At 39.5% G+C, this 24480-nt stretch overlaps 1 protein-coding gene across 1 annotated transcript in view; it reads left to right on the top strand.

The window, feature by feature from the left end:
• LOC140480759 (kinesin-1 heavy chain) overlaps positions 1-22079 on the top strand; it is a 101330-nt gene extending 79251 nt beyond the window's left edge. Inside the window, exons 24-27 of the mRNA XM_072576101.1 lie at positions 637-853; positions 10199-10337; positions 14846-14913; positions 17841-22079. Coding sequence (XP_072432202.1) covers positions 637-853; positions 10199-10337; positions 14846-14913; positions 17841-17860 — 444 coding nt within the window. The 3' untranslated portion in view covers positions 17861-22079. The remainder of the gene's footprint in view (positions 1-636; positions 854-10198; positions 10338-14845; positions 14914-17840) is intronic.
• Positions 22080-24480: the final 2401 nt, after the last annotated feature.

Here is a 24480-nt window from a genome sequence, read left to right as displayed (position 1 = left end):
TATTTAAAGTAAAGCTGACTCTTTGAAATAGAAACAATGCATTTAAAATATTGTCATTAAACAATGAGCAATGGTTTAAATTGTACTTTAATATTCACATTGCAGTTAACTCATGACTGCCAATAAAATCAATCTGAAGAGCAGAAAAATCAATGTTTTGAGCAACAGTCCTTTTCTGCTCGTCTGATGCTGCCTGACCTCCTGTGCTTTTCCAGCACCGTGCCCTTGACTCTAATCTCTAGCATCTGCAGTCCTCACTTTCTCCTAATAAAATCAATCTCCCAAGTTTAAAAGTAGCTTATTTTTCTCTCACTTGTAATCAATTAAAAAGTGGCAACTTCATAACATTATGAATTACTGTTATCCCATCTGAAATGTTTCAGCTCCCTGGTGCTTCATTTGAACCATCACAAAATCTTAGTCAGTAGGGCTTCATATACATCAAGGATTAGGAAGCAAATTGGATATCTTGAATTTGCAACAAATGAACCAGGTCAAAATCTGTCACTGTATTCATTCTGTTATGTGCAGTTATTTTCCAATTACTTGCCTTTAAGTTGTAATTCCTTGAAGTCCTGATACAACCTGATCATGTTCTTAGGTTTATTAATATTAAGATGTTGTACTTTCCTTTAGTTGGTACGGGATAATGCAGATCTTCGTTGTGAGCTTCCCAAACTAGAGAAACGTCTCAGAGCCACAGCTGAGAGAGTCAAGGCTTTGGAATCTGCATTAAAGGAAGCCAAAGAGAATGCACTTAGAGATCGCAAGCGCTACCAGCAGGAAGTGGACCGTATCAAAGAAGCTGTGCGAGCAAAGAACATGGCAAAGAGAATGCACTCTGCTCAGATTGGTAAGATAAGTATGGTACAACATTGTAGATTCCAACAAACTATCTAATGGCAATTTGTGCAAGTTGTCTTGACTGTAAGATGGAAAGCTTCAACAGAGTGCCGTTTTCCTAGCAGTATTCGAGTCCTGTGCTATTAGACAACTATAACTTAGCAGTCATATCTTGTTATCATTATCTTAACTTTTCTAAAATAAGTTGAGGTTGTCATATAGTTAAATTGTTGCTCATGTAGAGAGCCATCATGGATGTGACAGGCAAATGTCTCCTTATGTGGTGTAATCATTCTGATTGAAATGCACTTAGTACTTTAGGTTGTTAATTTACATTTATCTCAATTTTAAAATTATTTCTGTCAAGTATGAGTCTCCTTGCCTAGACCAACAATTATTGCTCTTAAGTAGGTGTGGTGAGCTGCTGCCTTAAACTATGCATTCTTAAGATATGGGGGCTCCCACAGAGCTAATAGCAAGGAATTGAATTTAAAGCTTTGTCTTTGTGAGCGATACAGGCAGATCACATAGCATAGATAAGTAAATAATAGGCAAAAACAAAAACACAGGTACAGGCGAATGCTAAGAGTTTGAGTCCATTCAGTCTTCCTATAACAGTAGGGTCGAAACTGTTATGAAGCTAGCTGGTGCATGTAGAGCATCTGTACCCTCTTTCTGATAGTATAGGTTGTAGAAAAACATTGCCCGGGTGGGATGGATTTTTGAGAATGTTGGTGGCCTTTCCTTGACAGCGGGCCTGGTAGATGGATTCTATAGATGGGAGGCTGGCCTTTGTGATTGTCGGGGCAGAGTTCACTACTCTCTGTAACCATCTCTGATCTTGAATGGTACAATTGCCATACCAGGTAGTGATACATCCAGACAGAATGCTTTCAATGGCACATCTATAAAGGTTGACAAGGATATTTGCCGTTATGCCAAATTTCCTCAGCTGCCTGAGGAAGAGGAGATGTTGGGTCTTTGTAACCAGTGCATCAACAAGAAGAGTCCAAGGAAGCTTGTGGATGACTGTGCCCAGGAGCTTGACACTCCCCACTCATTCCACCTCTGTGCTGTTAATGTGTAGGGGGGCATAAGTAACATCCCGTTGAAAGTCAATGGATTCCTTGGTTTTGCCAACATTTGAGAGCTAGGTTGTTCTCAGTGCACCATTTTCCCAGGTTTTCCACCTCCCGTCTGTAGTCTGTTTTGTCACCATCTGAGATTCGACCGACTATGGTGGTGTTATCAGTGAACTTGTAAATGGCATTTGTCTGGTATTTGGTGACGCAGTAATTGGTATACAGCGAGTATAATAGGGGGCTGAGTACGCATTCTTGGGGGGGCTCCAGTGTTAGTGAGGATGAAATATTGTCCCCAATCTTCAGATTGTGGCCTGTGGGTCAGGAAACTGAGGATCCAGTTGCAGACATTTGGGCTTAGTCAGAGATCACCAAGTTTTGTAATCAGTCTTAAGGAAATAGTATTGACTACAGTTCAGCCTTCAATGAGTAGGATTCTTAGCTAGTTGTTCTTGGTGTCAAGATATTCTAGGGAGGAGTGAGGGGCAAGTGATATGGCATCTGATGTGGATCTGTTGGTCTGATAGGTAAATTAGAGTGGGTCAAAAATAGTGAGGAGGCTGGAGTTAATGCCACAACCAGCCTTTCAAAGTATTTTGTAACGACTGAAGTTAGGGCCACTGGGCAGTAGTCCTTGAGACATGATGCATGAGCCTCCTTAGGCACAGGGATGATATTGACCCTCTTGAAACAGGCAGGAACAGTGGCCTGCTGCAGGGAGAGGTTGAAGATGTCTGAAGACCTCTGCCTGGTACTCGCTTTCCTTGGATTCACATGAAGGAAAACTGATCTGACCTTTTGATGCAGTGACTGTTGGGATAGGTTCGTCAGGACTTATCGGAATAGGTGTTACTTCTCTGCCTAAATTCTGCGCAAAGCGAGCATTGGCTTTGAGACAATCTGGGAGGGATATATCATCGTCTGCTATTTTACACTCTCTCTTTTTTTGAACATGTGATGTCATTCAGTCAGTGCTTGCCAGAGTCGCTCGGTCTCTGTCTGGGTATCTAGTTTGGATCGGTTTTGGTCCTTGGCTGTCTGAATGGCTCTGTGAAGGTCATACTTGGATTCCTTATTTGAGTGGGTTTTCTGATCTGAAGGCCTTACATTGGTTTTTGCCAGGTTCTGCATGTCCTAATTCATCCAGGGTTTCCTGTTGGGATTGACTTCCTTGGTATGCAGTCCTCCACGCACGTACTGATTTTAAGCCTGTGACAGTGGTGGCGTACTCATCCAAGGTAGTTTGTTTGGGCCAGGTTCAATCAACCAATTCCAGACAGCACCAGAGTTGATCCTGTCTCCTCCGACCAACACTGCCCCTACATCTGTTAGGGGGTCTCCTGCTCGAGTTTTTGCCTGTAAGTTGGGAGAAGAAACATAGCATTGTGGTCAGAGTTCCCAAAATGAGGGCAGGGGATGGAGCGGTAGGCATCCTTCACAATGGTGTAAAATGTTCAGGCCCCTGGTGGGGCAGGTAATGTTCTGGTGGTACTTGGGAAACACCTTTCTTAGATTGGCTTGATTTGAAGTCGCCAGTTACAATAAACAGGGACTCGGGGTGTTCCATCTCGAGTGTTAGTGGTGGAGTACAGCACATCCAGAGGTTCCTTAACCTTTTTCTTATGGCGGTATGTATATAGCAGCAGTAACCTTCCTTGGTAGATAGAAGGGGTGGCATTTGATGGTGAGGAATTCAAGGTTTGGGGAGCAATGGCTGCTCAGGGTTGTAGTGTCCGTGCACCACAAGTTTTAAATTAAAAAGCAAATCCCTCCACACTTTGTCTTACCTGAGGACGCTGTACAGACTATACAATGGATAGAAAAACCAGCTTGAAGTGCGCAGTCAGGAATGGATGGAAGTTCACTATCCAACTGTAAAGGAGCCTTGAAGAAGGTGCAGGTCAGAATGTGTGGGGCTTGGAAAAACTTGTAGGTTGGGGTGTTCCTATGCAGCCAGCCCTTCTGGGTGGTAGATACTACAAGTTTGGAAGGTGATACCAAATGAGTAGATTTAGTTGCATAAATGATATAATTCAGGGCAGACTATACTTTCACTGAAATATCAGCTGAGGTAGCTTGAGCAGCATTATGACTGGCCTTGATGCTCTTGAGCTGGAAACAGTAAAATTAGTTTGAATTGAATGAGTTATTGTCACTTAAATCTTAATTAGTATAGCATTTTTAGTAAAATACTGGTACACTGTGGTTTACTGAAGTAGGAGAAAATAAGATTAATAAAACTAGAAAACAGGTTAACCATGAAGCTAGCAAAAGTTAGCGTTAATTGATTTTTCTGCAGTCGAAAGGTTTGTTATATCTTGATTAGACAGCACTTGCATTATGGAGTAAAATTCTGATTGCCATGCTGCTAAAAGGATATTGAGAACTTATTTTTAAAAAAGTGACAAGGATTTGACCAGACGGAGAGGGAAAAAAACCATTGGTAAAGTTAAGCAGACTAGGGCTGTTTTCTGTGGAAAACAGATCCTATCGAGGTCTTTAAAATTAAAATGGAGGATTAATGAGAAATAGTTTGCACTTGCCTAATCTAGAGTAAGAGGCTAGAAATATGATTGCCACAGATTCTGTAGCAGTTAAGATTGTTGGACTCACTGCCACATGGAGTGTTGAAGCAGAGGTAGCATCGATCCACTTGAAGGAAAGACGTGAGTGAGAAAGGAATAGAAGGATGAGAAATCCAAGTTGGTAGAGGTAATGAGCAGGTTTGTGGATTGCGTAGACCGGTTTGGAACATGGGACAGGAACAGTAGTAGTCTATTTAACCCCTTGAGCCTGATTCCAAATTGTGCTAGATCATGGCTGATCATCTTTCTTACTGTCATTTCCCCACATACATTCTATCCTTGATATTTTTAATATCTGGAAATCTACTGACTTCTATTAAAATATACTGACTTGAACAGGTTTGTCAAATATTATTTTTCTTTCCAAAATTCATGTTGACTCTCCCAATTCCTAATCATAGTTTTTATGTTTACTAAAAATTCGAAAGGACTGTGGATGTTGGTAATTGGAAACAAACAAATTGCTAGAAAAACTCAGGTCTGGCATTATCTGTGGAGAGAAAAGTTAATACTTCAGATCCAGTAACCACAAAGGTCACTGTACCTGAAATGTTAACTCTCCATAAATGCTGCCAGACTTGAGTTTTACAGAAATTTGTTTGTCTTGTTGTTTTAGTGCCCAACTGTCATATCCTTTTTTATTAATATTTTAATAATTTCCCTGTGATAGGTATCAGGTTACCAGGTCTGTATTTCAGTGCCGCCCCCCCCCCCCGCTCCAATCGCCACCAGGACAGAACCCCACTGCTCCTCACCTACCACCCCACCAACCTCCATATACATCATATCATCCGCCGTCATTTCCGCCACCTCCAAACGGACCCCACCACCAGGGATATGTTTCCCTTCCCTCCCCTATCAGCGTTCCGAAAAGACCACTCCCTCCTTGACTCCCTCGTCAGATCCACACCCCCCACCAACCCAACCTCCACTCCTGGCACCTTCCCCTCCAACCGCAAGAAATGCAGAACTTGTGCCCACACCTCTTTCTCCCCCCCCCCCCCCCCCCCCCCCCCCCTTACTTCCTTCCAAGGCCCCAAGGGATCCTTCCATATCTGCCACAAATTCACCTGCACCTCCACATCATTTACTGCATCCGCTGCACTCGATGTGGCCTCCTCTATATTGGGGAGACAGGCCACCTACTTGCGGAACATTTCAGAACACCTCTGGAACACCCGGACCAACCAACCCAACCACCCCGTGGCTCAACACTTCAACTCCCCCTCCCACTCCACCAAGGACATGCAGGTCCTTGGACTCCTCCATCGCCAGACCATAGCAACACGACGCCTGGAGGAAGAGCGCCTCATTGTCCGTCTAGGAACCCTCCAACCACAAGGGATGAACTCCGATTTCTCCAGTTTCCTCATTTCCACTCTTCCCACCCCCCCCCCCCCCCCCCCCACCTTGTCTCAGTCCCAATCCTCGAACTCAGCACCACTTTCCTAACCTGCAATCTTCTTCCTGACCTCTCCGCCCCCACCCCCACTCTGGCCTATCACCCTCACCTTAACCTCCTTCCACCTATCGCCTTTCCAATGCCCCTCCTCCCTACCTTTTATCTTAGCCTGCTGGACACACTTTCCTCATTCCTGAAGAAGGGCTCATGCCCGAAACGTCGATTCTCCTGCTCCTTGGATGCTGCCCGACCTGCTACACTTTTCCAGCAACACACTTTCAGCTCTGATCTCCAGCATCTGCAGTCCTCACTTTCTCCTCATAACTTTGAATATGGGAAAAGCTCCAGCTAATGCTTGACTTCCCATTTTTTACCTCTACCCAAACTGATCTAAGATTTACACATTCTAACTTCCTCATCTAAGATGCTGTTTCATCAATGTGTTGATCCCATCCTTTATTATTAGCAGTACCCATCTCCTTTTCTTTCTTGCCTATCCCCCCACTCCTATTTATCTCTCATCCTCCTCCCCCACTTCACATACCTGATGAAGGGTATATGCCCAAAACACAGATTCTCCCACTCCTTGGATGCTGCCTGACCTGCTGTGCTTTTCCAGTGCCACCCTTTTCGACTCTGACTTCTCCAGCATCTGTAGTCCTCACTTTCTCCTATTCTTCCTAAATATTGAATACTCTTGAATATTCCAGTCTGAGCCTTGGTCATCTGCAGTTACATCTCCATAATGGCAGTTAAATCATACCTGTTTGACTCCATTCATAGAGTCACATGGTCAGAGAGTCCTACAGCATAGAGGCAAGCCCTTTGGTCCATGCCAACCTAAATGCCTATCCATGCTGACTTCTATACTCTGCCCTGACTGATGAAGGCCACTGTGCCAAAAGCCTCCTTCATTGCCCTGTCTATCTGTGACTCCAATTTCAGAGACCTGTGAACCTGAACTCCAAGATCCCTCCATTCCATTACAATCCTTAAGGCCCTAACATTCACCATGAAACTCCTAACATGATTTGGCTTTCCAAAATGCAACACTTCACACTTAGCTATATTAAACTCCATTTGCCATTTCTCTGCCCAATTCCCCAGTTGATCAAGGTCATGTTGCAATTTCTGATAACCTTCCTCACTGTCCGTGGTGCTGCCTGTTTTAGTGTCATCAAACTTGGTAATTTTACCTTGTACATTCTCATCCAAATCATTGATCTAGATAACAAACATCAGAGGGCCCAAAACCAACCCCAGAGGCACTCCACTCGTCATAGACCTCCTGTCTGACAAACCTCCTTCCACTATTGCCCTTTTACTTCCTACAACCAAGGCAATTGTGTATCCAATTTGCCAGCTCGCCCTAGATTCCATGCGATTTAACCTTCCAGAGCAGTCTATCCTGTGGAACCTGATTGAAGGCCTTCCTGAAACCCATATAGACTCTGGATAAAAGCAAATTACTGCGGATGCTGGAATCTGAAACCAAAAGAGAGAATGCTGGAAAATCTCAGCAGGTCTGGCAGCATCTGTAAGGAGAGTAAAGAGCTGACGTTTCGAGTCTAACTGACCCTTTGTCAAAGCTAAAAAAAAAGGGGAGCTTTGACAAAGGGCCAGTTAAACTTAAAACGTCAGCTCTTTTCTCTCCTTTATAGATGCTGCCAGACCTGCTGAGATTTTCCAGCATTTTCTCTTTTGGTTCCATATGGACTCTGTCTACTGCACTGCCCTCGTCAACCTTCCTGGTCACTTCAAAGAACTCTAGCAAATTTTGTGAAGCATGATCTCCCACTCTCAAAGCCGTGCTGACTACTCATAATCAAACCCTGTCTTTCAAAATGCATGTATGTCCTATCCCTCAATCTTTTCAAATAACTTACTGGTGTTAAACGTGCTAGTCTAAATATAGTTCCAAGGCTTTTCTTTGCAGCTCTTGAATAATGACAGCATTCACTACCCTCCAATCTTCCGGGACCTCACCCATGACTAACGCTGATACAAAACTATCAGCCAGGGCTCCTGCAATTTCTTCTCTAGCCCTTTGCAGTGTTCTTGTATATATCTGGTCAGGACTAGGAGATTTATCCACCTTTCATACATTTTAATGCATCCAACACCACTGTGATACAGACTGTCCCCAAGATATCACCACTAACTTTCCCAAGTTGTCTTTCTGTATGATAAACACACAGGAAAATATTCAAGAACCTTGCCCATCTCCAGTGATTCTAATATACATGTCCATTTTGGTCCTTGAGCATCCCTATTCTCTTCTGTTACTTTTCTTTCAATATATTTAAAGGACCTCATTGTATTTACCCAAATCTTCTCAGCCAAGGCTATCTTGTGCCCCTTTTACTGAAGGATTTCCTTCAGTAAAATCCTGGTATTGCCAGTATATCTCCAGGGATTCTTTTGATCCCAGCGCCTGAACCTGTGCCATCCCTCCATTTTTCTGGACAAAGCCTCAATATCTTGTCATGTCATCCAGGGTTCCCTACTTCTGCCAATCTTTCCCTTCACCCTCACAAGAATCTTTTAGACCTTGAACTTTAAGTATCTCACTTCTTTTAAAGGCCTCCCAGTTGCCAGAGGTCCCTTTGCCTGCAAGCAAACTACTCCAATCAACCCCAGCAAGCTCCTGTCTAATTCCATCAACATTTGCATTGCTCCAATTTAGAATTTTAATCTGTGAATCAGTTTTTGTCCCTTTCCAAACTATTTTAAAATCAATAGAGCTATGGTCACTGGCCCATGTGTTCCCCTACTGTCCCCTGTCCTGACCTATTTCCCAAGAATAAGTTGAGTTTCACCCCTTCTCATAGGTCCCTCTGCTTGAGGAAACATTCCTGAACATACTTAACAAATTCCATTCCTGGTAATCTCCGTTTATGTTAGGAAAACTAAAATCCCCTACTTTAACAATCCTTTTGCAAGTCTCCCCAGACTCCCTGCATATTTATTCCTCTAATTCTTGTTGACTATTTGGGGCACATAGTACAATTGCAATCAGGTCACCATACTCTTCTTATTTCTTAGCTTTCCCCCACCAAGCCTCACTGGATAATCCTTCAGTTACTTCATCTGATTACTGCTGTGATACTCGTATTAATCAAAAATGCAGCTTCCTCTCCCCTCCTTCCACCACCTCTGTCCTGTCTAAAGCACCTGTACCCTGACACATTAGGCTGTCTTTCCCTTAACCATGTTTGTGTAATGACTATAATATCGCAGTCCCACATAACTATCCACGTCCTGAGTTCATTGTCCTTATCTGCCAGCCCTCCTGCATAGAAATAAATACAATTTAATCCAACAGGCGTTCCTTGTTCCCGGTCATGTTCCATCCAGCCTGACCTGTCTCTTCAACTTTTTTTTTTCTGTTTACTGTATGCCCTTCGAGCAAGTGCCCTTGCATTTGCCTCCCTGCTAATGTGGATCCCATCCCCATGGCAATCTAGTTAAACCCTGTCTTGCAGCACTGGTTCCCCTCCAGTTTAGGTGCAATGTGTCCCTTTGAACATGTCACATCTGTCCCAGAAAAGAGTCCAGTGATCTCAATCTGAAACCCCTCTCCCTGCACCACCACTTTAGCATTCATCTGTGATAACCTCTTGTTCTTACCCTTGTCAGCACGTGGCACTGGAAGTGATGTGGAGATTATCACCAACAAGGTCCTGGTTTTTAATTTTTCTCCTAGCTCTCTATACTCCCTCTCTGCAGGATCTTGTCCCTATTTCTACCCATATCATTTGTGCCAGTCTGTGCAGTGACCTCTGGCTGCTTCTCCCTCCCCTATCCCTCCACTTCTCTTTTGGGTAGAGGAGGTGGGAAAGAGGAAAACTCTCGATGTAGTGTTTGGGCCTTATGCACTCCTCAACACGAGGCCCATGATGACCTGCTCTTCAGTGCAGGTGGCTGCTTGTCCTTGGGGGGTGTCTTGCTGAGGTCCTCCCTCTGGTACTGGTGACTGTGCTGATGTGTACAGAGTCCACCTACATTGTTTCAATTCTACTATCCATTTGGATAGAATTCCTTTAATTTATTTTGACACCCTCTCGCCTTACCTGCTGGTGTGGTTTTACTCTTAATTTAGGAATTATGGTCAGTTTCTTTGTAGATTCTGTAAATCTAATGCAATTCAAAGCATAATTCCTAAATTGTATAAACCTTTTTCTTGTTTGTATAAGCGTAGCAAGGTGTTTAAAGTGTAACGTTATGACTATGGCTTGAAGCAAGACTTAATGTTTTTACAAATGCTTTTCCTTTTGTTTATCTAGCTAAACCAATCCGCCCTGGGCAGCCCCCTATGGCTTCCCCAACTCACCCAAGTGCAATTCGTGGGGGAGGTGGCTTCTTCCAGAACAGCCAAGCAGTTGCAGTCCGTGGAGGTGGAGGCGGTGTAAAATCAGATAAGTTGTATGTATCGTGCGTGTGAAAATTTGTTCTTGGAATATTCTAATAAGTCAAATACTTTTGACTAAACTTGACTATTTTCAATGCTTTTGTTGTGTGCTCTGGCACACTAATAATTTGTACAGCCTATTTTAACAAGTTCCAGGTTTTACAAATCTGCAGAATTCTGCTGGTGCTCTCATTGTAATACCTATTCCCATGATTAAAAATCTCAACACCAGATTATATTCCAACAGATTTATTTGGAAGTTCTAGCTTTTGGAGCACTGCTCCCTCATCGGGGTAGTTCGTGGGGCAGGATCATAGGATGACTTATAGCAAAAGATCAAAGTATCATACAACTGATGCAATGTATTAAGCAAACCTAGATTGTTAAATCTTTCATATTTTAGAATGGGTTGCAGGTTTCATTAATATGTAAATCTCAGAACTTCTTTCAAGTCACATTCCTACGATAACTTAAGGTTTTATTAAAAATTAAATCTTTTAACAGCGGGTTATTTGGAAGTGCTAGCTTTCAGACCGCTGCTCCTTCATCAGATGGCAGATACATTTTACTTTGTTCAAAAAGCACAATCTGCAGGCAGTCAATCTATGTGACATTTTAGAAATTCCTACTTTGGAAACGGAACCAGTCTGACTGAAGACTGGAATACAGACAGACTAACCTCACACCTTTTAATGTATTGTCTGAGCTGAGATGTTTTTTTTATATAGTAAAACCTTAAGCTATCTCAGGAATGTGTCTTGAAAGAAGTTCTAGGATTTACATATTAATGAATGGAAACCTGAAACCCATTCTAAATGATAAAAGATTTAACAGCAATCTGTTTGTTCAGTATATTGCATCAGTTGTATGATCATTTGCTATAAACTGTCCTATGATACTGCTCCATCATTTACTGACAAAAGAGCAGCACTCCGAAAGCTAGTACTTCCAAGTAAACCTGTTGGACTATAACCTGGTATTGTGTGCTTTTTACCTTTGTTCATCCTAGTTCAACACTGGCACCTTCACATTACTTTTCCCATTGAACATTGGAAGTGCTATCTGAATTGAATTAGCTTTGTCTCATGTACTAGAGTACAGTGAAAAGTTTACAAGTTGCCACTCATGGTGCCATCTAATGTTCAAGATACATAGGCACAGATTCTTAAGTATTTGATATAAGATAGAAAAAATAAAAAAAACCTAGCATGTAGAAAAATAAAAATGCGCAATTTAGTCCTTCCAGCCTCTAGACCATACCGGACTTCGAAACTCCAGGCATCATCTGCAGTCCACAAGGGGCCTTGCCTCTCCATGAAGGGGACTCACCTTCTTCCGATAGGCTCTCCTTCACTTCCCTGCAATGGCCTCCAGTCTGGGGACTTGCCTCATGTTCACACCAGGATCTCACCTCCCCATGACTGCCTCCAATCCGCACGCTAACCTTGCCACCATTCCCAACCAGTTCTGTCTGAATAAGTTTAAAAAGTTCAAAAAACGCAGACAAAAGCAAAGCAAGAGGATAGAGCAGATGAGCTGCTCTGCTGTCATCTTGAAGTGGAGAGAATGAATTTTGTGTATACCATTTATTATTGGTCAGAATAGTGGCACCATCCTCTTCTAGCATGATGAAGAGAATCCCTGTCCCTCAGTGAAGAATTACATTATGTGGCAAGTACTACTTCTTAATATGTTGGTCTTGTTCATGGAGTTTATCAACATCCTGGAAACTGAATGAAGACTAGGATTAGATAAACAATATAAATTGCTTTTAATATTTAAGTTGCAAGGTTGAAATTAAATTTGGGCATTTACTATCTCCATGCAGTAACAAGCGATAATATATTGAGTCTTCTGTAGCCAAAATGTTACTGATAATTAGTATAATTGGTATTGTGGATAATTAGACCTCTGAGCAGGAGTAGGCCATCTGATCCTTCGAACCAGCTCCATCATTCAATAAGACCGTGACTGATCTTTTCATGGCCTCAGCTCCACTTATCCACCCCCTCACCATAACCCTTAATTTTTTGATCAGTAAAGGAATTATCTATGTTAGCTTTAAAAACATTCAATGAGGAAACCTCAACTACTTCACTGGGCAAGGGAATTCCACAGATTGAGGTGTGAAACATAGAAATTAGGACTGGCAATAGGCCATTTGGTCTTTTGTTCCTGGTCTACCATTTAAGATGATCATGGCTAATCCAACTCTGTATCCTGTCCACTTTCTCCCCTTTTAGTACTAAGGACTACACCTGACTCTTATTCAATTGACCTCAACTGCTTTGGGATGTCATGTTGAGGCTGTACAGGGAGTTGGTGAGGTCTCTTAGAGTCACACAGCGTGGAAACAGACCCTTTGGTCCTACCTGTCCATGCCAAACATAATCCCAAACTAAACTTGTCCCACCTGCCTGCTCTTGGCCCTTCAAACCTTCTGGAGGACTGATTGTAGTTCTGGTTGCCTTGTTGCAGGAAAGATATTAAACTGGAGAGGGTTCAACAATGACTTAAGATTTTGCTGGGACTGAGCCTTTGAGTTGGATAGGCCTGGACACACTTCACTGGACCATGGGAGTTTGAGGGGTGACCTTTTATAGAGGTTTGTAAAATGGTGACGGTCATAGATAAGATGAATAGCAAAGGTCTTTTCCCAAAGGTGGGGGAGTTCAAAACTAGGAGGCATATTTTTAAGGTGAGGGGAGAAAGCTTTAAAAAGAACACGAGGGGCAACTTTTTTTTTTAAACAGTGGTTCATAAGCTGCCAAAGGAAGTGGCAGATGCAGGTGCAATGTTTAAAAGGCATCTGTCAAATAGGTGAATAGGAAAGGTTTGGAGGCATATGGGTCAAAACCAGGAAGATTAGACCAGGGTGGGAAGTGGTTGGCATGGACTAGTTTGACTGAAGAGTCGATTTCATGCTTTGTGACTCTGCTTTCTGTAGCAGAGGTGTCAACACTCCGGGCAAAGAAAATTCTTAGCTCAGTCCTAAATGGCAAACCCAGTACCCTTGGACTAATTTTGGTCACTCGGAACATCCTGTGCTTACACTGTCTCGGCTTGCTAGAATTGATGGGTTTCTGTGAATCCCTGTTCATTCTTGGAATCGAAATTTTAATAACTTATTCTTTTGACTGAAATACAAAATCTGGACCATGTTACTGACGATTGGAAGAATCAGTTGAGTTTGATTAAGTTATGTCTCTAACTGATTGCATGGAGTATACAATACAGAAACAAGGCCATGGTCAGAAAGTAGATGTGGAGCTAAACTCTGATTTCCCCAGGACCCATCAGCAGAAAGAGCTGAATGATTGTCTCCTGTAGTAAGAAAGTTTGAGACTCTAATGAGGCAATTTTGTTGAATAACTTTTCCTCTGAGATTAGCTGATTGTACAATAAATTTACAAGGAGGTATTATTTTTATTTTAGAAATGTTCATATGATCTAATTTCACCTTCATCTTCATCTGAGAAGTGGAATAGTTTAGCCCCCTGAAAGGAAGGGGGCATGAATCTTACGTAAGCATCTGATGATCTAGTTGACACATTTTATTTGGTGAAATGAATCTAGCTTGAATGTCAGTCAGATTTGAAATTGATCTTTCAATATCCTTTCATAGGATGTGGGTATTACTGGCGTTTGTCCAGCTGTATATCTATCACTGAAATTCTAAGGCCTATGCTTTAATTGCTTTCTTGATTCTACGTTTTACACAAAACTTTGAATCTTTCAAGATGCTGTATTTCCAAGACTGTATAGTGTGGATGAACAAGATCGTGGTAATTGTAACAACATGAAATTTTGAAATGCAGTTGTTATATTTGTCTAAGATGAATTGCTTGAGGTATAAAGTATCACTATATTTTAAGAGGAATTTTACAATTTAAATTTAACTAAATCCATTACAGCCAACATAATCAAAGACCCCTCCCACCCCTGTAATCTTCTGCCTAATGGAAGAGTATATAAATGTTTAAAAACATGTATCAATAGATTCAAGAACAGCGATCACATGCAAAACAATACTTTTCACTATCTCTATTCATGTGATAATAAATCATTGAAAGTGTTCAAGGAATAGAAAATATTAAGCATGGCACTGTATTGGTAGCTGCTATCTTTATATGATTGCACATTATTATGAAATGATAACTGTATTTTGGGAGATGTGGTAAATTCAGGAAGGATGTTCTTGGTAATCAAAAGGGGAAGTGGTGTAATGGGTAGTGGTGACCACAGTGATCAGTGATCTGGAACTAGGCCTCTGTCTTAATATGGTGTCGTCTTCTCTGATTAGATTATTGTGCTCTTTTTTTTAAACTGATGTTTTTGTTCCAGATGGGTAAGTGCTGTTTGCATACAGCTATTTCTGAATGCAAACCAGTGTTGGGGCAAATTATTGGGCCAGCTAGGCAGAAATTGAAAACTGTTCAGTTCCTCTCCTTTTTATATATATATTTTTTTTAAAATCCCCATTTGGGAGTTTGGAATATAATAGCTTTTTTTTGTTTTGTAGTGTTGGTGGAGGGATGGCTAATAATGCTGAAATTGGAGACATTGGCTTCGTGCCTTCATCTGTTAAAGGTAAGCTACCTTGATGTAATATGTAAGTTTATTACTTATGTAAGCTGGAGGTTAAGGCAGTGTTTTAAATGTCGTTTCTGAAGAATATTGGGTATGTTCAGAATGATCGAACAAATAGTTTATATTTAGAATGTACAGTGCATGTGGCCTTGTATATAGGTATCTGAATACCTGTGATTCATAAGCCATTTTGCTTACATAGCCCATGCAAATAAAAAGTTGTGAATGATCATTTGCGTTGAAGCACAGATGAATGGATCTTGCAGTATTTATGACAATGAAATGGTCAGTCATTACTTTTCTTAAACTGACACCAACTTCTTTAGTTCATATTTGCAGTTTAAAACAAATATTCAGCTTCTGTCTGAAATGCTTGAAAATAACTATGCCTTGTTGAATGAAGTATAACTAGTTTATGATTACTTTTGAACAATCATTCAAACACTGAAACAAATTTTATTTGGACAATGTCAATTTTCTGTATTATGGTCAAAAATGCACAATTTAAAAAAAAGATATACCAGGTTTCAACTTAATCCCATGTGCATGTCCCGATCATCTAGTTACCTATTTAACCTTCATTTTCATACCATTCATTTTACTACTAGATTCGCAAAATGTGTTGTTCGGTGTGATTGACTGCCCACCAAGTTTGAGGTCGTCCTTATTGCTGAATGCTTGGGATCCCTATGACTTAGCTTCAGGTTTAAGCTAATACTCAGAAGGGGAACATCCAGGCCAAAAAGCTTAACAAATCTTTGTGAATAGTTTTCTTTTGAGCTCAAGCCAGCTTTGGGGCTTTGCTGACCACAAAATGCAGCCTCCAGTCTGATGGTGCAAATATATTGATTTATTTTTTACACTTAGTGTAAAAATCTTGTGTAGAATGTTGATTTGACAAAGACTGCCTTGTAGTAAATTAACTTGTTGCCTTTACATTTACAAGATCATACTTTTTTTTTCTTTCGATGGTTATGCAAATATAAATTACTTGACTTTGATATACATTCCTGCTTTGCCAACTGGTATAGATGGGTTTACTCCACTCAGTGGATGTAAAAGCTCTTCATTCGAAGTATTGTTTCTGAAACATTGTATTCTTTTCAGGAAGCATTCTTCCATCTTACCTACTCTCCCGATAATAGAACATTCTTTTCTGCAAATTCCATTAACTTTACTGTTGCATTTTTTTTCTCGCTACTGGATATACATGGATCTTGCAGGTGACCTGAGAGATATAAATGACAATAGGTGAATACATAACCTCCTATTCTTACACTTGTGATAGATAATTCCTTCCCACAGACTTTTCCTAATCCTATAGATTCTGAATGATCCTTTTGTGTATTTGAAATGATTTAAAATAATCCCTTAGACTTTATCTGTAACTTTTTTGTCCTTTTTACTCCATACCAACATTCAAATCGGAGTAGGGCGGAGCAGGAGTAGACTCGTTGGCCCTTCAAGCTGGCTTGCCATTTAGTAAGATCTTAGCCGATAACTCCGCATGTGACCACCTAGCCCCACACCACCTTGCTTCAAGAATCTATGCACATCTGCCTTAAAAATATTCAAGGACTTTTCCTTAAAAGGCTTTGGAAGCAGAGTTCTAAATAGTTGCAACTCTGAGAAAAGATTATTCTTATCTGTTAAATTAAATCTCTGTCACGCTTTTTGTAAAAGTGGTTCTCTACATCCTTTTTATATGGACCCCATAAGCCAATAAAATTGCATATTAACAAGCTAGTTACAATTCTCCATCCAACCCATATGTACTGAGCCTTCCTAAGTAATTGCTTCCAAGACTGGGCTTTATTATTTTGTGTATGTGAGATCACTAGTTGTCATTGTTCTTGCTATGCGTGATTTCAGCATGTAGTAATTTTTTGCATTCTACTTTTAAGTGCCAATTTGACCCAACACCCTACCTTTAAGACCAGGCAGGCAACAGCACCTGCAAGCTAACCATTTACATTGCTTTCCAATTCGAACAAATTTCAATGACCCACCTTAAAATCTCAAACTAGTTGTTTATAGCTCTACTAGGTAAGCAAAGGTAGAATAATTGGTATTTTCTTAAAAGTATAAACTTTGAATGGAGTTCATTAAAGTTTGAAAATGGTTAGTGAAGTTTCAAAATATTAGCTTTGTATAAAAGTTTTATTCTTAGTGGTATATTACCAAGAGACTACTGTTTGTCTTCCACAGTGAGCTTTTAATGTAATTTGTCTGTTAGCCCATCATACTGTCACAATGTGGTGAGCAAATCTTTTAATTTCCCTGTATGTATATATAAGTCTACGTTTAACACATTTTTGAATTTCCCAAGGTCAGGAATTGAAAGAAAATCTCTCTTAAAATTTTAATAGATTAATTAGTGATTAAACATATTATCATTTTGCTATACATTTCATTCCATGATAGATATTATCCAGTAGAGAAAAGTAACTTTGTTTGGTTGCTTGCTTCTTTCACTAAGTGCTAGGAAGAGGAGCAGGCTAATCAGTGAGATCATGGCTGATATGTATCTTAGTTGCATCCATCTCGCCTTTCATGATATCACTTTATATTCTGGGCTTGCAATGAGCCTTTTTAAAGATATTGACAAAATATTTGAAATTTAAAGATTAAATCGAGTTAAATTGGCATTACCACCCTGTGTGAAGAAAAGTTCATGTTTCATGCAGTGCTGGGTTCTAATTTTAAATACCGAAACAAGATATAGTTGAATTTAAATGTAAAGTGCCTACTTTAAAATTAGAATTTCCAGTTATAGCTCTTTGATTCTTCCTATCTTTCCTTCTAGACTTCCATTGAGAGTTTTGTTTGTTAACGAAAATAAAAAATGCTGTTTTATGATTTCAAAACCACTCAACACATGGATTTGACTAGGTTTTATAATACTGATTTCATTTTTTTCTTTACAGCTGCTAAAGCAACAACATAATCAAAGAGGTATCATCCAAACAACTTATCATTCCAAAGCAGTGAACTCTCCAACTAGACTTTTCACAGGATTATTTTTGAAAAATTATATTTAAAAAAAAAGCCCTGGCCTGTACAGCTCCACCCTTGGCAGAACCTCCTTACTGATCTTCTTGCAAAACAAGAGTGCAATGTAGGCGCCTTGCAAATAACTACATTTAATTTAATGTGTAGCTCCATTGCACAGTACATTGTCATTCATGTCTTACATTTAGTCTGCACTGTGCCAAGTTGAATGTACGTTGTTGCAGGAAAACTTTAGCAGAAGCAATGAAGCCTAATTTGTGTACATTTCATTGTTTTAGGACTTGTGAAACAATGTCGCCAAGTAGATTTGATAAGCTTGTTTTACAGTGAAAAGTGATTTGGAGGAACGCAGCTATCACCCTTGTGTAAATTAAGATAGTACTTGAAGTTTTTTTCTTGAAATGGATTTTTTTTGGTTTGAGATGAAGAGGAGTAGAACAATTTGAATACTGAAGGTACATTCATGACAGTATATGGTTAGAGCAGATTTAGGGTAGTACAGAATAATAAGCTGCTAACAGTAAAATACAGAAATGTCTAATGAGACTGTAACATAAATATATTGTGGCATTGTCTGACTAAGTTTATGGGAGAACGCTAAAACACATTATCTGAGCATAAATATGGGGGTAAATTAAAAGGCATTATATTTTGATTTGGAGCACGCAACATAGTCTGTCCGGATTTTGCCATTGCTTTTTATGATAAACTAAAGATCAGTATTTCGTCTTTAGGCTCATTGCACAGGGAGAGCATTATTTAAAAGTATTTGAGTTAAAACATTGCACTTTTACTGTTTTTAAAATAGATTTCAGGAGAAGTGCAAACACTCAATTTAAAAATAAATCTAATATTTGGCCATTGCTTGAACATTTTATCCTAATCTGTTTTTTAATACCTGGAATATGCTATTAGTCACCTATTCAATGATAACTCAAAATGCAAAATGGCTCATTTGAAAATACCCACAAATGGAAAGTAAGTGTAAATTTGTGAAGTATTATTTTGCTATAATTGGCCTTCGTTAGGAAAGCAAAATACTGATGTTGAGTCTAATATTTTAAAAAAACTCCCCAGGAGGAAAAACTGGTTCAGTCCTGGCACTTGTCCAGAAACCCTGTTCACAGTATAGAAGGTTATTAACATGAATGGGGAAAGATGAGAACAGACTAAATGCTGGATAAGGTCACATAGCCAGCTAAGATTCTTTAGTGGGATAAAGTGAGTAAGCAATATGCAATGAACAAAACTTCAATGAAGTGTCTCCATGGAGCTAATAGTCTAAATTTAGAACTGACTTAAACATTATTGAGGCATATTTTTAAGTGGTGCATCCCCTAAAATGCCTTTGTTTTACATACCACTTATAATTTCAAAAAAGGGTGTGTCCGCTTGTCGATTTGGTTAGTTACTTGTGGAGTATTATTACTTGTGACTAATCAGCAAGGTATATCCTTAACCTGATGGATCAAGTCTTCTGGCAAGATATTGGCTACGGTATTGAATATTTGAGTAGGTGGATCATTTATGTGCTAAAGAAAACAACTTTACAAGGAACCAACCAAATTGACAGGAAGTACAAATGTGATCTGAATAAATGATGAATTGATGTGCTAAATTAAACAGGTGATTGTTTTTAGCATTGTGTGCTCTCTCTCTTCCTTGGCCTCCCAATTTTCCAGCTCTGTTTTACTCGCTGACTGGAGGCTGACCAACAAATTAGCTAATAATGCAAATCTGAGTTAAACATAGTGCTGAATGTACTTTGACCACTTTTGAAGGTCAGTTTTGAATCTAATAATACTTGGACTTGTTGCTCTGATACTGATTTGACCAGTTTGTCTATCAGGGCATTTGATCACCAGGCCTCCTAGATGATGCAAAAAAAAAACCATACTCCATTTGCATCTGAAAAAAGGAATATTTGGTCCATCAGATTTATTATTTAAGATGAAAGTTAATTGCTTTTGTATGTTTGTTGTCTTGATAATATAAAAAACCATCTGATTTTGCATATTTACTTGTTAGATATTCTTTTCAGATATTGGGTCTTATGTGCCTAACACTCTATACTGGCCATTAGGTGCAGTCACTGCACTGGAAACATAACTGGTTTAAGGACCTGTTTATTGTATTTCAACTTTCTGTGCAATTTCCAATATGTGATGTTAATCAAAGTTGCCATGGCAAATCATCTGGACAGGACTACACACAAGGTGTTGAATATAAATTTGTCATTTGAATAGTAAATGCCTTGTTATCCTGATTGCATTGCAGTGTACCCTTCAAGTGCTTATTGTGAGCTTGTTCCTCAGATCTTGTAGAAATGAATGATCTTGAGCATAAATGCAATTGAATAAAAATCTAATATTTATTCATGGTGATCAACTAAATTATTTGCATAATTTAAACAATGCTAAGGAAATTACTGTACTGTTCTCAATTTGACATGAGAAGACACTAAGGTTTCCGCCTGTGGAACGTGGTGCAGACTAAGTCGGACAGGAGAAGGCACATAAAATGTTTTTGTTAAGCCATCATTTAGTTTTGACTGACTGCATGCTGTAAATGTATTTTGTGTTTAAATAAATGAACTTTATCTGGGAATTCAGTGAACATTTGAGTAGAAACATTTTTTATACTTAAAAAAAAACTTCAGTCCAACACACAACTAATGGTTGCAAATCAGCAGTAATGAGTGCAACTTGCAATAGTTTATCCAGAGGAAGGTGCATAGGGGTATGGTTATAGTTCATTAAAATTCAGGTCTGGGTTTAACTAAGCGGTTTGCAAATTAAAATATCACTGCAGACGATGACTTTTTGTGACTTGAAAGTTTGTTAAAGCTGATAGGCTGAACAGTGGTAAATGGAATTTAATCCTGAAAAGTGAGTGGTGATGCTTTTAACAAGACAAGCAAGTATATCCTGAATGGTAGGACTGTACAAGGTACTGAGGGACCTTAGTGTATCTGCCCATACATTCTTGAAAGTAGCAGAACAGATGGATCAATGGTTAAGAAGACAATGGCACATTTGCCTTTATTTATCAAGACATTGAATACAAGTGCAAGTAGGTTATGATGGAACTGTATATTAGTTCAAAGTCTTGGATCATGGTTGCTGGTGGAGGACTGTGCAGTTCCAGTTGTCGCATTATAGGAAGGATGTGATTGCACTGGAGAGGGTGCAGATGAGATGCATGAGGAAGCTCCCTAGGCTGGAGAGATTTCACTATGAAGTGAGACCAGATGGGCCAGGGTTGTTTTATTTAGAACAGTCATCTGAGGAGGTTCTGATTGAGCTGCAGAAGTTGAGCATATATAGGGCAGATGGGGCTTAGTAGAAGGATTAATAACTAGGGACATAGTTTTAATGTAAAGAGCAGGAGGTTTAAAGGTATTTGCGGAGAAGATTTTCCATGATGGGTATCAAGAATTTGCTACCTAAAAGAGTCATCAAGATAGGAACCCTCAAGGCATTTAAGAATTCTTTAGATGACATTGAAATGCCAAAGCATACAAGGCCAAGTACTGGAAAGTGGGATTAGAATGGATAGATGTTTGATGGACACAATGGGCCAAAGAGCCTTACTCCATGCTGTAGAACTCTGACACTGATAGGAGCTATATTTGAGGCATGTAAATTTTCCCATAAAACTACATAAAAGCTGAGTGTTTCAACATTGGAATAAGACCTCGTTTTAACTTATGAGTGGAATCTTGTCATATGTGAACATGCTGAAAATCTTGACTTTCAACATGATTTTAATGTATTGGTAACTAAAATTGTCCCTCCCACGAAATGTAATAGCACAGAACAGATGACTTGCATGACCATGAAATATTGTAATCATATCTGTAGTATATTTAAAACTTAAAGTTTTTCAAGATTGCTGTTGAGTAGAACTGCATTTTGTTTTTCCTATGTCCTCCCAACAAACAACAAACTCACATCATCTTCTAGCAGGATCCTGAAGTATCATTGCTTTGGCTGAAGTTGAGAACTGCAAGTTGTTCTGTTGGAGATGATAGAACGGATATGTATGAAAGATCATTCTACCACTGATTAGCTTGATTCCTGATGTCACTAAATCTAATGATTTGAAAATTCAACATTGCAGGCAGTCCTGCAAATAAACTTGTACAAGAATGATTGTGGTTTGTTGTTATTTGTGTGCAATAAACAGGCATTGTTGCAGAAGACATGACATAAGCATACTTGACAAATAGCATTTGCTTTTTTAAAATTAAATGAAAATGAGGACTTGACCAGCTGATTTCATTTTCTTTTTTTTAATAAAAAGACTGGGATTGACTTGTATATGTTGCTTGTATACCACAATGTCTGAAAACTTGAAACAAAATTTGACACTCGGCACAAAGCAACATGAGGTCAGATGACCGAAAGCTTGGCAAAAGAGGTAAATTTTAAGACTTGTCACCAGGAAGGTGAGGCAGAATGGTTTAAGGAGGGATTTTCAGAGTATAGGGCCTTGGTAACTGAAAGCCAAACCTCCAACAGTAAGGCAATTAAAATTGGGCATGTTCAAGAGACCAGGACTGAGGAGCACACCTTTGGGTTCTGTGAAGGGTCACTGGACCCAAAATGTTAACTGATTTCTCTTCACAGATGCTGCTAGACCTGCTGAGCGTTTTCAGCAATTCCTGTTTTTGTATGACTTACAGCATCCACCATTTTTATTCAGTTTTTATTTAATGTGCATGTTTTTGTAGGGCTGTGAGAGGACCAAGCCCACGGAGGGCTCTGAAAGTGAGAGTGGAGGCATTCCTTAACTGAGGAGGTGGGTCTGTGAGCAGAGGATGACTGAACTGGATTTTACACAAGTTGGGAGATAGACAGCAGAGTTTGGAGAACGTATTATTTTAGAGGTTAGATATGTGGATCATGGTGGCTAGTCAAGGCTGCATCAAGTCTTCAGATAACAAGGTGCAATGGATGAGCAGAGATCTGGGGTGAATTTGGGTAATGTTTTATTGAAAATAGCTGGTTGTGATGAAGGTGCAGATGTGGTCAGGAACTTATGGCACCAAGGTTTGAACAATCCAGATCAATTTTAGATTTACCATTGAGTGGTGGTGTGGGTGACTAGAAAATGTGCTATGACATTCGTGTTCCCATTATTTAAATGGAGAAAATTTCAACAGGGTTGGATACCTGACAATTTAGAGAGAGCAGAGGTAGCTAGAAAGGTGTTGATAGGGAGTGCAATTGCATCAGTAAATATGTGGAAATGAGTGCTGATGGTGGCATGGCAGCATGTAGATGAAAATTGGGAAGAGATCAAAGATACATTGGGAAACACCAGAAGCCAATACAAGCATTTCTGTCCCCAATGGGATAGATAAGAACAGGGTCAAATGAGCATATACCACTAAGTTTTTAAAAATAAATTCACTTATGGGATGTGGGCGTCATAGGCCAGGTGCACATTCATTGCCTGTCCCAATTGGTATGGAGTCACACACACGCCAGACCAAGTAAGAACAGCAATTTCTTTCCCTACAGGGCATTAATGAACTGATGGGTTTTCCCCAAAAATCGACAGTGGTTTCACAGTTACCATTAGACGCTCTTAATTCTTATTGAATTTACATTTCACTATCTGCTATGGTGGGATTCAAACTTGAGTCCCCAGAGCATTACCTGAGTTTCTGTTTAATAGAGAAACTTTTTAACTGTTTAAACTCAGTGTCCAAATAGTTCAATATCTTTTTCTTTCAGTCCATAAAAGATAAAAGGATGTCATTTATTGCAGTATTGAGAGAAGGAGATATAAAACCTCCATTTGAGAGATTAAATAGATTATTTGGTTCTTAAAGGCTACTTAGACAGTTTGAGCAAGTATTTATTGCATAAAGTAGGTTAGTTTTATCATGCAAGTTAAGTCACATACAATAAAGAATATAAAGCAATGGAAGCAAAATATTGCATATGCTGGCAATCTAAAAAAAGAACTTGCTCAAGTAAAGGTCATGTTCTGTGAATTTAATATATCAATTGTGATTCCTACTGTAAAGATAAAATATTTGAGTTTGGTTGTTCATTTGCCATTGTCATTTTTCTGTCTGTACTTCAAAAGAACTCTTCCTCTCTTTTTTTACATTCTTGCATAGTTCCTGCAATCTTTTTATTTTATATCTTCTCATTCTATTTTCTTTCCCTGTATAACACAAATTCTTGGTCGTCTTTTGGTGAACATTAAATCATTTGCAGTCTCAACTCCATCACTCTTTAGCAACTTGGTCAGGCATCTCATTTTAATCTAGTACTGTACTATTCCAAGCCTTTCGACTTGGGCATGACTTCGCTACTTTCCTAGTGGAGTTTTTATTTCTACAGAGAATGTATGTTTGTTGTCATACAGCACAGAAACTTGGACTAATTTGTCCAAGCTGGCCAAGTTTCTCCGAACTAAATAGTCCAACTTGCCTGCATTTGGGTTACTTAAGAGGAGTTAATGGCCTAGTGGTATTCTCGCTAGACTGTTAATCCAGAGACATATAAGGATAGGCTTGGACACTTTCATTTTAAC

The sequence above is a fragment of the Chiloscyllium punctatum genome, chromosome 8 (assembly GCF_047496795.1).
Source record: "Chiloscyllium punctatum isolate Juve2018m chromosome 8, sChiPun1.3, whole genome shotgun sequence".
In the NCBI taxonomy this organism is placed as follows: domain Eukaryota; kingdom Metazoa; phylum Chordata; class Chondrichthyes; order Orectolobiformes; family Hemiscylliidae; genus Chiloscyllium; species Chiloscyllium punctatum.
Note: the sequence above shows the minus strand (reverse complement) of the source record. Positions and strands in the feature narration are given on the sequence as shown.